The 16022-nt window shown below is 39.4% G+C and overlaps 1 protein-coding gene across 1 annotated transcript in view; it reads right to left on the bottom strand.

The window, feature by feature from the left end:
* Nucleotides 1–13864, bottom strand: part of nsg2 (neuronal vesicle trafficking associated 2) — a 129273-nt gene extending 115409 nt beyond the window's left edge. The window contains exons 1-2 of the mRNA XM_068042944.1: nt 13736–13864; nt 13146–13265 (exon numbers count right to left, since the gene is read on the bottom strand). Of these exons, the coding sequence (XP_067899045.1) occupies nt 13146–13265; nt 13736–13864 (249 nt within the window). The remainder of the gene's footprint in view (nt 1–13145; nt 13266–13735) is intronic.
* Between the last annotated feature and the right edge of the window lie 2158 nt (nt 13865–16022).

The raw sequence follows: 16022 nt of genomic DNA, 5'->3' as shown, positions 1-16022 counted from the left end.
GCTATGTGGAACTTTGTCAAATGCATTAATAAAATCCATGTAGACAACATCCAATGCACCAGACTCATCAATCCTCCTTGTTACTTCCTCAAAAAATTCAATTACATTAGTAAGACACGACCTTCCCTTAACAAATCCATGCTAACTATCTCTGATTAATCCGTACCTTTCCAAGTGACAGTTTATCCTATGTCTCAGAATTGATTCAAATAATTTGCCCACTACCAAGGTCAGACTGACCGGCTGATAATTATTTGATCTCTCCCTCGCACCCTTTTTAAACAATGGTACAACGTTTGCAGACATCCAATCCTCTGGTAGCTCACCGGTATCTAGTGAGGATTTGAAGATGATCCTCAGAGCTTCCTTCATAAGCAAAAAGGATTACTCCTGAGGAAAAAGTATACAAAGGCAAAAAGTATACCACTGACTAAAATAAAAACAGAAAATACGCAAAATCCACTTTGTGTCCATCAAATGAAAAAAGGAAATACAGGTTCAGGTTTTATGAGTTCTGATAAAGAGATTACACCCAAAATATTAATCCACATTTTGTCTTTACAGGCACTTATGCGCTTGATACATATTTCTAGCATTATCTATTTGTATTTTAGATTTCTTGTATTTGCAGTCTTTTTTTAATGACAACTCTGAGTAACCTTGGAAAAGTCAAAATAATGTAGATGCAAGAAATCTGGAAAAAAAATCCCCACAAAAGGCTGTAAACACAGAAGTCAGTCAGCAACTGTGCAGAGAACAGACAAGTTTGTGTTTTGGGTATAGCCCCTTCAGAACTGAAATAGAGGAGATGGGCTGGCAAATTAATACAATCAGAAAAAGAGATAATACTTACAGTTTAATTTTTGATGTATTTTTTATTCGCTTCATGAGGTGCGGGTGCCGCTGGCAAGGCCAGCATTTGTTGCTCATTCCTAATTGCCCTTGAGAAGGTGGTGGTGAAATGCCTTCTTGAACCGCTGCAGTCCATCTGGTGTGGGTACACCCTCAGTGCTGTTAGGGAGGGAGTTCCAGGATTTTGATCCAGTGACCGAGAAGGAATGGTGATATATTTCCAAGTCAGGATGATGTATGGCTTGGAGGGGAACTTGCAGATAGTGCTCACATGCCTGTTGCCTGAGGAAGAGGTTGCAGGTTTGGAAGGTGCTGTTGAAGGAACCTTTGTGAGTTGCTCCAGTGCCTCTTATAGATGGTACACTTTGCTGCCACTATGCGTTGGTGATGGAAGGAGTGAATGTTGAAGGTGGTGGATGGAATGCCAATCAAGCAGGCTGCTTTGTCCTGGATGGTGTCAAGCTTCCTGAGTGTCTTTGGAGCCACACTCATCCAGGCAAGTGGAGAGTATTCCATCACACTCCTGACTTGTGCCTTGTAGATGGTGAACAGGCATTGGGGAGTCAGGAGGTGGGCTACTCGCCGCAGAGTTCCCAGCCTTTGACCTGCCCTTGTAGCCACAGTATTTATGTGGCAGCTCCAGTTCAGCTTCTGGTCTATGGTAATCCCCAGATTGTTGATAGTGGGGATTCAGCAACAGTAATGCCGTTGAATATCAAGTGGAGATGGTTAGATTATCTCTTGTTTGAGGTAGTCATTGCCTGTCCCTTGTGTGGCGCGAATATTACTTGCTACTTATTCAAGCCTGGATGTTATCCAGGTCTTGTTGCCTATGGATACAGACTGCTGCTTCGGTATCTGAGGAGTTGCGAGTGCTACTGAACATCATACAATCAGCAGAAAACATCCCGACTTGTGACCTTGGAGGGAAGGTTGTTGATGAAGCAGCTGATGATGGTTTGGCCTAGGACACTACGCTGAGGAATTCCTGCAGCGATGGCCTGGGACTGAGATAACTGACCTCCAACAACCACAACCATCTTCCTTTGTGCTAGGTATGACTCCAACCAGTGGAGAGTTTTTCCGCTGATCCACATTGAGTTTAATTTGGTTAGAGGTTCTTGATGCCATATTCGGTAAAATGGTAGTTTCATATCAAGGGCAATTACTCCCATCTCACGCACCGCCATTATTCTGATTGTACTGACATACCTGTCTGCCTCTTACGTTTCAGTCCTGAGGAAGGATCTGTACACAAAACATTAACCTGTCTGTCCTCTTTACAGATGATGAAAGACTTGCTCTTTGTTTCCAGCACAAGGAAGGAAACATCACATGAATTAGCTGAGAGCAGAAAACGAGAAGATGCAGCCACAATGAGAGGCTTCTATGCCTTTTTCAATCTGGTATCTTTTTTGTGATTGTTTTGTGCTTACTTGCTCCTCATTTTTAGTCTGATCTGTGATTTGCATTGAATTGATGGATTAGCCCGACTGTAGCTGGTTTCCAATTCCTATATACCTTCTACTGATAGTGAACACCATAAGTAAAAGAGAATCTATAACAAAATGTTTGTTCTGCCATTTTAAATAATCCTATTAACAATATCTGTGGACCACCTATTGGTCCAATACACCTACTACAAGATACCACTTACCAAATTTGAATGTCTCAGCATTAGTTATTCAATGTAGCACTGAACAAATTAATCTTCCTTTTGTTTCTCTTTCATTTCTTGTACATTAGCATCTGCCAGCCAATTACCTTCTAGCTTAGATCATGTACTCAAACATGATGAGCCTAGGGAAGGGAGTGCAGATAGTTTCAGTCATCTCATTATCAATAAGGAGGAGGTGTTGGGTGTCTTGCAAAGCATTAAGGTAGGTAAGTCCCCAGGGCCTGATGTGATCTACCCTAGAGTACTGAGGGAGGCAAAGGAAGAAATTGCTGGAGCCTTGACAGAAACCTTTGCATCCTCATTGGCGACAGGTGAGGTCTCAGAGGACTGGAGAATAGCCAATGTTGTTTCTTTGTTTAAGAAGGGTGGCAAGGATAATCCAGGGAATTATAGGCCGGTGAGCCTTACGTCAGTGGTAGGAAAACTATTAGAGAGGATTATTTGGGACAGGATTTACTCCCATTTGGAAACAAACAAACTTATTAGTGAGAGACAGCATGGTTTTGTGAAGGGGAGGTCGTGTCTTACTAATTTGATTGAGTTTTTTGAGGAAGTGACAAAGATGATTGATGAAGGAAGGGCAGTGGATGTTATCTATATGGACTTTAGTAAAGTCTTTGACAAGGTCCCGCATGGCAGACTGGTACAAAAGGTGAAGTCACATGGGATCAGAGGTGAGCTGGCAAGATGGATACAGAACTGGCTCGGTCATAGAAGACAGAGGGTATCAGTGGATGGGTGTTTTTCTGAATGGAGGGATGTGACTAGTGGTGTTCCGCAGGGATCAGTGATGGGACCTTTGCTGTTTGTAGCATATATAAGTGATTTGGAGGAAAATGTAGCTGGTCTGATTAGTAAGTTTGTGGATGACACAAAGGCTGGTGGAGTTGCGGACAGTGATGAGGATTGTCAGAGGATACAGCAGGATATAGATCGGTTGGAGACTTGGGCGGAGAAATGGCAGATGGAGTTTAATCCGGACAAATGTGAGGTAATGCATTTTGGAAGGTCTAATGCAGGTGGGAGGTATACAGTAAATGGCAGAACCCTTAGGAGTATTGACAGGCAGAGAGATCTGGGCGTACAGGTCCACAGGTCACTGAAAGTGGCAACGCAGGTGGATAAGGTAGTCAAGAAGGCATACGGCATGCTTGCCTTCATTGGTCGAGGCATAGAGTATAAAAATTGGCAAGTCATGTTGCAGCTGTACAGAACCTTAGTTAGGCCACACTTGGAATATTGCGTGCAATTCTGGTCGCCACACTACCAGAAGGACGTGGAGGCTTTGGAGAGGGTACAGAGGAGGTTTACCAGGATGTTGCCTGGTCTGGAGGGCATTAGCTATGAGGAGAGGTTGGAAAAACTCGGATTGTTTTCACTGGAACGACGGAGGTGGAAGGGCGACATGATAGAGGTTTACAAAGTTATGAGCAGCATGGACAGAGTGGATAGTCAGAAACTTTTTCCCAGGGTGGAAGAGTCAGTTACGAGGGGACATAGGTTTAAGGTGCGAGGGGCAAAGTTTAGAGGGGATGTGCGAGGCAAGTTTTTTACATGGAGGGTGGTGAGTGCCTGCAACTTGATGCCAGGGGAGGTAGTAGAAGCAGATACGATAGCGACGTTTAAGAGACATCTTGACAAATACATGAATAGGAAGGGAATAGAGGGATATGGGCCCCGGAAGTGCAGAAGGTGTTAGTTTAGGCAGGCATCAAGATCGGCGCAGGCTTGGAGGGCCGAATGGCCTGTTCCTGTGCTGTACTGTTCTTTGTTCTTTGTTCTTGTTCTTTGAGAGTGGGTCTGAGAACATATAGTCTTCTGACTCAGAAATAGGGATACTCCCACTGAACCAAACAAAAAATCCTTAAAAGAAAAATATTTCTGCATTTATAAATGTTACAGTATAGCTCACTCATGATTTACCAGAGATTTTATCAAATGGTTTCATTATATGTACCACAATTCTATTCAACGATCAATTACTATCAAATTCTTGCCTCCCTTTCCATACCACAGTAATTTATCAAAATAACCCATTTGTTCGCACTGAACAAAATAGTCCAGTTTCCTTCAGCCATTACTGAGGATTATCTCAGGTTTATTACAACCACAAGTAGACAAAAATGATTCCTCCCTTTGATGAGGAAGGACGCTATTAAATAATGAATCAAATAATTAGAACAGAAAATCCAAATATGTAATTAGATGCTTTCAATCTAAGAATGGTGATTCTCCATGATCCAAGTAAGCTGTTACAGGATTTAAATTCTGTGAAGGCCACACCTTTGAATGCACAATAAAATATTGTTGGGTTGTGGAACCTATATAGAATTGCAGATTATAGTTATTTTAAAGAGGCTTCTTTATTCCTCCATCAGAAAATATATTTTCAAAAATATATAAAAGCATGCACTTATGCAATCAATCCCTCCTCCATCACATATTATCAGTGGCTTTGTGAAACTGATGATTCACATGAATACCTATTTCTGTCATACACGTAAAATACAGTTACAGTCCTCAAACACTTTTCCACTGAGTAATATGTCTGAAAAATTGGTGTAATCAGGTCTTTGTAAATAGCTAAAATGGTGGGAAACAAAACGTGAGTTAAATAGTTCTTTTTTATTTTGAAAACATAGTCAGAATCATTGTTGGTTATACCTTATTACCAGACTCTATGGGTGGAATCTTCCCGGATTCGCGGGGACGGGCTTGCAGGTGGGACCAGGAGGAATTTCGGAGATATAAGTGTCGGGTCAGCAGGCCAATGAATCCCACCTGCAGGCAATCTTTCCAGAGGCTTCCCGCCTAGCAGCAGGTAACCAATCTGCATAATTAACTACCCATTTGTGGGCTGATTGGGGCCACCGCCAGCATCTTTCAGGCAGCGGATGAGCCCCCCCACTGAGGGCCAAGCCGACAGGTGCCTGGAGGCAGCTTGTTGGCAGCTGGCTGGGACGGGTGGGGGGGTGGGGAGGGGGAGTGGGGGAGGTGCCCACAAGGCCTCCTATTCTCACCACCCCCCACAAGGGCCGCAGTCATTAGTGGGCCACAGCTGCAGCTGTCAGTCATCCTGTCAAGGGGTTTTTCCTCCACAGGAGTGGCCTGGCACCTGTGGCCACCATTTATTTTATTCAATTGAATAGCTCTTCGAAGAGCGCCTCAAGATGGAGGTGCCCTCATATTCCCCCTCCGACAGTGGCAGAGCCCAACTCTGGCATTGGGGCTGCCTTAGGAACCTGCCCGTTGCCCTTAATTAGACAGCGGACCCAGAGGCGGCCTGTTAATTGGTTGCCTCTGGGAAGATCTCCCAGGCGGGTGCCCTAACAGCCATTGTGGGACCTGGAAATGGTCCCGTACCTCAATTATTTTTAGTGCACAAGATTCTACCCTATATTAGCCAATCTCCCATGGCGTTGCTCAGGGATAACACTGTTTCTAAGAACAGAAACATTATGCCATGAATTGGACATTCAGTTCCTACAGTAGCACTGTATGTATCTGGTGTGTTTCTTTAACACTACATGGTCTAATTATTGTGAAGAGACATAGTCTGAGGTCAATTAGAGGATTCATAAGCAGATGCTGAGGTGAATCAAATGCTATGTTTTATTGTTCATCAATTGCTCAGGAAGTTTCTTTGAAACCAGCAAAAACAGAGTATTTTCTTTCTCTGTATTCATCCTATTTTTATGAGTGACACAGAAATGTGCTTGTCTGATAAAGCAGGATACCTGAAGTATGATGGATTGTTTTCCTATCTACTTACTTATTCCCTAAAATTGTTCATTAATAACATCAAATAATAATAATTGCCTGACATTTATGGGTGTTACTTCTTTCTTGCCAAACCTTCTGTAATGATGCTGGATAAGAAAAGGTAACTAGCTAAATGCAAAAACTACTTTTCATTGAGGAAATGGTAATGTCGATATTTATTTCTTATATATACTAGTAGTTTTTCATAACTTTGTTCATGGCGACAGAGTATATATTGTTATATAATAGTAGGAGTATCACATTATATAACGGATTAAGCATTACACAGTACAATACCATTCCTTGTAAATTGGACTAAGATTGGTAATTTCAGTTCAAAGTAACAAAATTTCTTAGAAATAGATTGTTTCAGTCAACACTATAGTTAATAGAAGTCCATACTAGAAAACAGTGTAATGTTGAACAGCTATAGCTTAAACAATGCAATAGACGTAGAGTGTTTGGGGGTGAAACTTTGGCAGGGGTGCAAGAGGGAATGCTCAACTGCCAGTTAAACTCTGCCTGATTTTCATGTCCATTGAAGTCAATGGGAAGGAAAATTGGTTGGGGTGTGTAGCTGCCATTTATGCACCCATCAAAATTGATTTTCACCCCTTTATATCAAATTTGTTTATACTATCAAATCTCTCATGGTATTGCTCACTATAAGTTGGAGGATTTGTCATTTTATAAAGAAAGAAACATTATACCACATAACACATAAAATATTGTTCTGCGACAAAGGCGGTTCAAGCCTGTCTCATTAAGGCCATAAGGTCTACTGCTGTAAAAGGAAACATCCTGAAGTCAATTGGAGGTGAATATTGATTTTTGATAACTAGTAGCTCCTTGGTAAACCCTAATGCCACTTCCCAAGGTGAGAAAAAAAGAGTAGAAAGCACTAGCTTTTGTTTTCTAAAAAGCGACTTGCATTTATATAGTGCCTTTCACAACTTCAGAATGTCCCAAAGCACTTAACAGTCAATGAAATACTTTGAATTGTCGCCAATGTTGTAAAGTAGGACATGTGGCAAAATGCACACAGCAAGCTCCCATAAACAACAATGTGATAATGACCAGATAATCTCTTTTTTCAATTGTGTTGACTGAGGGGTAAATATTGGGCAAAATAGTGTCATGGGATCTTTTACATCCACCTGAGAAGGCAAGCGGGGCCTCAGTTTATTATTTCATCCAAAGCAGGCAGCACCTCCGACAGTGCAACACTCCCTTGGTACTGCACTAAACTGTCAGCCTTGGTTTTTGTGTTAAAGTCCTGAAATGGGACCTGAATCCACAACCTTCTGACTCAGAGGCAAAAGTGCTACCAACTAAGCCAGGGCTGAAACTTTATTATGAAAGGTGTAATTTTTCATGTCTTTAGCATATTATGAACCTTATTTTGACTCCATATTTCACTTTGTGAAAAGAATAAAGGGCAGACAAAAGATTTTTGAAAGAGTTTTTTGAGCAATTCATTCAGTTTCTTTGTTTAACTAATTAACAGAGTTTTCTGACTTTGAATTTTGATTTGACTCTGATGTACTAAAATTAAATTTAACCATAAATTTGCAACAGTAGCCTATGCTGAGTGTGACACCAGTGTGATGTACGATGTGATGTTCACACGACAGCAAGTTCACAGGCACACAATTTTATATTAAAGATTTACAGATATAGATATGATGGAATCCACAGTCTGCGAGACTCATGGAAGAGTGTGTGCAGACTGTTGTCAGAACAGATGACTTGTTGAATTCTGTTAGATGTGCTGACTTTGGTTTCAAAGCTTGTTTTTTTGAGACAGTCCCTAACTTAAAAGTGAAACTAAAAACTTCAGGATACTGGGGAGACAGAACTGCTTGGAACCAGAGAAGATACAGAATCATTTGACCAGAGGCATGTGACTAGAGCTATCCAAGCTCAGATTCCCAGACTGGAGAGTTCAGGGAGGCTGCAGAGATAGTTTTTTTGCAGACAAGCTGCTGAGAGTGGAAGCTTTTGGTGACTTAAAGAAACACTGGTGGATCCATGCCATCAAGACTGTCATGGGAGAGCTGAAGAGATTTGGTAGTAGCATGCCATTTTTGGTGGAGACCATATCTGTGGAGTTCAGGATTACAGGGGAACTGCTGTTGGATGAAAATCGGTGACTGCATCTTAAAGACAGGAGCTAGAAATCTACCTGAAGAAGTTCAGAGTTTTGAAGAACTTGTGGCTGTTTGGTGCCATAATTGCAGAGTGGACAGTCCAGCAAATCCATTAGATCTATCTTTGTTGTATCTGGTAATTAATGTGTAATCAGTTGTTGTTCCAGCTATAGTCCCGAAGGACATAAGCATCTCTCTCCATTAGAAAGAGACAGTAGGTAATGTACAGCTTGAGGGACACTACTCCTCAAGCATGGGGAAAGGCAAGGAGGCAGACCTCCATGAACTACTACAGTCAGTATGGGGATTGAACCTGTGTTCTTGGTGTTTTTCTGTATCACAAGCTAGCTGTGTAGCCAACTGAGCTAACCAACCCCTCCCCCCCAAACATATAATCTGTAAACTATATATATTGGCCATGATTTGTCTGTTATTTCAGATTTAATTTATGTTTATTTTAGTTTGATTATAGGAAGGATGTGATTGTACTGGAGAGGGTGCAGAGGAGATTCACCAGGAGGTTGCCTGGGCTGGAGCATTTCAACTATGAATAGAGACTGAAAAGGCTAGGGTTGTTTTCCTTAGAGCAGAAAAGGCTGAGGGGAGATATGACTGAGGTATACAAAATTATGAGGGGCATTGATAGGTTAGATAGGAAGAAACTTTTTCCCTTAGCGGAGGTGTCAATAACCAGAGGGCATAGATTTAAGGTAAGGGGCGGGAGGTTTAGAGGGGATTTGAGGAAAAAAAATTTCACCCAGAGGGTGTTTGGAATCTGGAACGCACTGCCTGAAGAGGTGGTAGAGGCAGGAATCCTCACAACACTTAAGAAGTATTTAGTTGAGCACTTGAAATGCCATAGCATACAAGGCTACGGGCCAAGTGCTGGAAAATGGGATTAGAATAATTAGGTGCTTGATGGCCGGCAGGGACATGATGGGCCTAAGGGTCTGTTTCTGTGCTGTATAATTCTATGACTCTATGATTGTTAAAGTAAAAGTTATGAAAGTGGAACCTTGTCAATTTGGTTAGTTTATTGGGGTAAATTTGGTTCTTTTGGGTTATTCATCTCCATGGGGATCATGACAATATTCATTATTATCAGCCTTGGCTCGCTAATAGCACTGTTTTCTCTGAGTGGGAAGTTCAAGCCCCATTCCAGATGATTGAACATATAATCTAGGCTGAGACTGAGGAAGTGCTGCACTGTTAGAAATGCTATCTTTCAAATGAGATGTTAAGCTAAGGCTCCACCTACCTATTTTAGGTGGACATAAAAGATTCCATGGCAATATTCAAAGAAGAGTAAGTGAGTTCTTCTAGTGTCTTGGCCAATATTAATTCTTCAACCAACATCACTAAAAAGATGATCTGGTCATTATCTCACTGCTGTTTGTGGAACCTTACTGTACATAACTTGGCTGCTGTGTTTCCATACATCACAGTTGTGAATACATTTCAAAATTACTTCATTGGCTGTGAAACGCTTTGAGGTATCCTGTGGTCATGAAAGGCATTATATATAAATGCAATATTGTTCTTCCTTTAACTATTATTACATTTCTACTATAGTTACTGATGCCACTGCAATCTATTCTAAATTTTAGTATGGTAGCCTAGACAAATATATGTTGTACTATTTCATAAGGTCAATAAACAAAATGTAAAAATGCAGATAATCTGTTCTTTGTTTTTATTAATCACTCAATTTCAATTTCTGGTGATGAATTGTGCCTGGTATGGCTAACTGCATGATAATATTGCAGGCACATTATCAGAGGCAATCTACATCAGGACCCACTCCTCTGAAATGATGCCAGGAGCAGAGTTGGAGAACTTGATACTGAGCCATACAACCAGAGTGAACAGGAGGCCAGGACCTGGAGCCACTGCTGCCAGATTTCCTAAGCCCAACAGTGGCACATGTAATGAGGTCACACCATGCTTCAGGTCCAAAGAAGAAATCCTATGCCGCACAGTAAGAACACCGCAACAGAGCAGCATGCAAATGCTAAGTTTCTAAGAGTGGGACAGGCCTGTTGCAACAGCAATCGATGTCTCATGAGTGCTGCATTATCCAGTAGGTAAGAAGGACATAAAGAAATCAATAGAGCTTTGTGTGGATTCACAGACATGTTGATTTCTCATACTCCATGAATGAGCACTAGATGCAGAGCTGTTAGTTACATTTATCTTTAATCCAAGTAGTGTATCTATGCATTTAAGAAAGTTATCCCTGCCTCTGCATTAAGTTGGCGATATGAAAATCAAAACTGTCCAGTAAGTCAGCTTCAGATAAAAAATAATTGATTAATGAAAGTTACTTCATGGCTCCATACAGGTTTTATTGCACCTCAAATACATGCAGTCAATTGTAATAGCATATTTAAATAAACATGGATATATATGTATATAAGTATAAAATTTATAATGTATAGGGGTTTCAGGTTAAATGTGATATCAGAACATAAGTTAACAATTATGTTTTCCATCTCACTCTCATTAACAAAATATGCACAAAGATGATATGAGAAAATTATATATCCAGGTAGTCTGTACTGAAAATAAGAACACCACAACAAAGCATCATATTAAGATAGAGATGCTGAAAATGAAGGTTTAGTAAAATGAATGACATTTAACTTTTCTGCAGTAACCTTCAGTAAACAGAAGGACTCTGATGCTCTATCTTCCTTTTTACACCAAATGTTTTCTAAATAATATTTTATATGATTTTACTTCATAAAACATTTAATGCATTATTTTAATTACTTAGCAGTTTTCCAAACTGCATGAAGAACTCATTACTTATCATGAATCTAAATAAATACATTTGGCAAGGAACATATAAAACTGTGTGTTTGCTTTTTATGGTCTGAGAAATATATTGTTTAAGCACCGATATGTGTTATTTGACATGCTCCTGTGTTCCCATCTTTGTTGCTTCTAATATCAGACTAATTTTAGTGACATTTTCATGAAGGTAGCATTATTTTTACATATTGAAATAGTTAATAAAACTATGTCAAGACAAATAAGATTCATCTAGCTATGTGCATTATGAGATATCATTAGATATGTGTCTCAGTCACCACTTTGCTTTTTTTAACTTTAGCCATGACAATAATCTACCTTCTCTAGTGTTCAATCACATATCTGTACTCTAATTAGCAAAGTTATTCATTAGTGTTTTTCGTGGTTTTTGGAAATGCTTTCAATTTCATTTTGTTGTGGAACATACTGTAGTGCTACTCCTTGACATGTCAATAATAACTCATTTATCAACAGTATGGATTCCTCGTGCAGCTCTAAGTCTATCTGTCACCATATTAATCCCTATCAGAAATACAAACTTCACTATGTCCAAGTCCAGATTTTTTTCTTGCTTACTTTAGCCTCATACCGAATTGATCCGGTGATTTGCTTTGTGGAGTTCGGACATTATCTTCAGAGAGTAGTTTAAACAGTCAACTTGAACATGCCCTTGAAACTGAATTGGAAATAGAATCCCTATTGAGTACTAATCCATCTGTATGAAATGGCTTTAATTGACACTAACAAAATAAAGCTGTTTGAAAAATAGATATAAATAATAACCTTGGCTCTTCCATGTGCAGCTAACAAATATTAATTAGAATCATCTGTAAGCTTAAAAAAATTATGTGAAATGCAGCTACAATGAAACCTGTCTCAAGAGACTACTTTGCTATAGTGACCAATATTAGTATCAATAACAAAGATTCTGACGTAAACCTGTATTGAGAGACTTTCTACCAATAATCATCACTTGAAGACAAAATTCCAAAAGTGGCCAGTGATACTTGAAAACCAACAGAATTTGCAGGAAAAAAGGTGAATATGCACTAATATTTTCTAACTTTTATTGGCAGTACAGATAATACAATCCAAAAGAAATTCAAAGCAATTTTCTGCTTTTTAAAAATTAGTCATACTGTTTTGCCACAATATTTATTTCTGGATGTAGTAGCAATAAGCTGGCTCTCGGGGTAAACAGGAAGCAAGCAGGGTAATTTCCTGTCCTTCTAAAAGAACAGTGGATGCCAGATGCCCTCTGGCATTGTCTGCATGCATAACTAGATCATTGTAAAATATACATTGTATGACCAAGCTGCTTTGTGTTTGATTAGAATTCATACTACTTTTTATACTTAATCTAAAAGAGATCACTAAACACACTCCCATGCTTATTGTACATTTCCTAGGTACCAACTGCGTGTGTGAAGTATTCATTTTATTTGAATTCATTGGTTATATCTCCAGACTATATGAAACCACCTCAATCCATTTAAAATATAAATGGTTCTACTTGGCAGCAAAAATCTTTAAATTATGTTACTGTATATTATACAGTACACTTTAAATAACCTTGATACATGCTAAAATCGTGCACATTTGCTCACTAACAGGACAATAATTTTTTTAAGTTGGTGTTAAAAGGATATCATCATGGTTCAGTTTTATAAAAAAAAATACTGAATTCTGAGAAGTTAAATTAAGGGATTGTTCTAGTCAAGTTACTGCTCTGTGTTAAATACCTTGATTTGATTGCGAGTTTTAATAAGACTTTTCGATTACTCTGTAATTAATCTTCACACTGTGCCGAAGATAATGGTTATTGTGTTACAATATGTTTTCAGATTTACCGTCCAACAATAAAATGGGTTAAGTTCTTACAGCTTTACCTTGAGCCTTTCGGATACTCCGTCGTTGAAGCTGATTGTGAATTCAGCTATTTTCGGGACCCGCAGTTTCCCTTTGTTCTTTTGATCCGACTGAAATTCGGTTCTTGTTTTCACCACAACCTATGAGACAAGAAAATTAGGGTGTGTCGTTCTCTTTGACCTGTAAGGTTTGTCGTAACAATTACTGAAAACATTTCATTAAATACAATGTTATGCCAAAGTAGAAATACACAGTACATTACATTCTGCAAATTTATCTTTCACACCCTCCTGCCCCACCCTTCTGCAAATGCGTTCTTCCACTCTATTCATTGAGGTCAGCAACTAGTAACCTAATATGCTTTTTCAGTCAATTATATATTAATCTTTAGTTAACTTTTGATTGACCCGTAGCAACCCTAGAAAAACTGAACACATCCGTGGCTACTCGGAACAGCCAAATAAACTCTCAGGAAATGTTTTATTCTCTCTACATATTGTGAATTTGTCGGAATAAATTATAACTATTCAAGAAAGAATATGTTTGGCTGAAATGCTGTGCTGTCGTGTCATTAAAGCTTTGCCAGTCAGTTGCCTGAATAGTCCAGTACCTTGTCTGGAGCAGGGAACTGCAGATGATTCACATCCAAGGGTGTGATCAAGGGGACAGTGTGAAAATTATCATCACTACAAGATTGCTTGGTATTTTTTTCATTCAAGTTACTCCCCAGCTTCACCATTATTCACGAGGATGGCTACTTAACGTGCTTTCCGAGATCTGCAACAACAAAAAAGAGGGGGACAGTGTTTTGACCCATGATAGAAAGAATAGTTGGTTCCTGTAGAAAAGAAAAAAATCCAAGATCATCTTTTTAATCCATGCCGTGAATTCAGTAAAATACCATCCTTTTTCATACAGCATTTGGTAAGAACGAGGTTGGAATACTAATGGACCTCTATCGTGTTCATACTGTGATAAATCCCAAAGTGATTTATAAAGCACCATATGTTAAATAAAGCAATATAATTTAACCATCACAGTCACCGCAACATCACAGATGTATCCCAGGCTGATAGGTTTCAGGCAGTGCAAAAATATTAACTCTAACATTCATACAGATATCAGGATTATGTGTATTTCAATATTAATAGAATCTCAATAGCACTATTGAATTCATTTCATTCCCCGCAAGATGTTTACTAAGTGAAAATGGAAAGCAGCATTGCATTTTCGTTTCTGGGCACCTGCATTCAATGCGATGACTGCATTGCTATCGATACATCGCCTTAAAGATTATACGTTAGGATTCCTTACAACTTAAAGAATTTTTAAGAATTGCATTTCAAATGGGATTGAAAGGGGGGGGAAACACGCGTGCCTCCTTCCCCCCCCCCCCCCCCCAAAAAAAAAACACGCATAAAGTGGATGACCATAGCCATTTTCTGTTGTCCTTGGTGCCATACAATCAGAAAAGCACCTTCTCTAAACTGGCATTTATTCTTAATTTGGAACACGACGATTATTAATCACAAATAAAAACGCTAAGTCAACTTCTAGCCGTCGCATATATTTTAACTCGAATTAACGTTATTAATCAAACACCTAACACGTTGGAAATGTCAGTCGAATATTCCCTTTCTGGAGATACGTGGCGTCCCTTGAAAACCGGACCGTCCGAAGTACGTACGAGAAAATGTCTAAAGTGGCTGTACTAGTATGCTTCTTTGATGTATACTTACAGAATAGGTGATTTTACCTTTACTAAAAGTACCTGATGTCACAAGATGGCGTTTGATAAGGGAGGATTTTGCAGTAGATTCTGACCAGAGAGCGCTCCTGCCGCAGACTGAGCAGGTTTGGTGCTGAAAGTGAAAGCTCCGTGCGCTGCGGGACACTGACGTCCAACCCAGAGCCCTTAAGCTTAACTCTGCATTGTACAAACAACGCCGCCTACTGCATTTGCTAGCAAAACTCTGGTGCTGGGTGAATCTAAACAATTACCGCCTTCTTTAAAAATCATGTTTAAAAATTGTAACTCAGAGACAGTTCTTTTCTTAAGTGGTCAAAAGAAAACTTTTAAACAAAAGAAAACTTTTTAAAATTGTCACGGGTTTTGTTTCAGGATAATTGCAGCGACCTACCCTGTTTTGAGAATATTAAAAATTAGAAAACAGTAGAGGGAAGTAGAGCTTTAGTAAAGTAAGAATAATACACTAGAGCATAAGTCAGAAATAAACTCTAATCCCCCCAATTACAACATATACATCGCCACCCATTTCTATTTTGAGGCTGACTTCAGCTTCAACCAGTTGAGAGCAGAACAAGGTATCTCTTTCATAGAGGATATATAATGGCAACTAATAGCAGTTCGTCAAAGTGAAGTCTTGACTAGAATTCAGCAGTGACCCGGAAGCCAGTAAATAGAGTCCTGGAGTCATTAGGGTACAAATATTGAGATCTAATCAAGTTTAACTTTTAGTTAACCACTAGCCCATGTTTTAAACGTAGAACTGCACCTCCCCTCCCCATTTTCAAAACGTGAAAGTGATGCCAAAAATAAGTTCATTTTTGTACTCATATGTTTAGTTTCCAATCTTCTCAATTTATGCTCATCCTCAGCAAACATGAGAACTAAAGCCACAATCTCACCTTGACCTAGCCTGCTTAAGTTTGGACTTGTCTCAACCACTCCATGGCTGTAAAGTTAGCTCATACTGCAAGACTGTTACCATTTTCAGGTATTAAAAATAAAGAAAAACATATTGCATTATAAATATGCAAATTTCAGGTGTATATGGGGTCCTTAACTAGGTGTAAGCCGACTCTGGTTTCCTATATAAACTTGTAACTAGCATAAACCAACTTGGCACCACATCGACATCTGCAATTTTCACCTG

Source organism: Heterodontus francisci, chromosome 12 (assembly GCF_036365525.1).
Source record: "Heterodontus francisci isolate sHetFra1 chromosome 12, sHetFra1.hap1, whole genome shotgun sequence".
NCBI classification, from domain to species: Eukaryota; Metazoa; Chordata; class Chondrichthyes; order Heterodontiformes; family Heterodontidae; genus Heterodontus; species Heterodontus francisci.
Note: the sequence above shows the minus strand (reverse complement) of the source record. Positions and strands in the feature narration are given on the sequence as shown.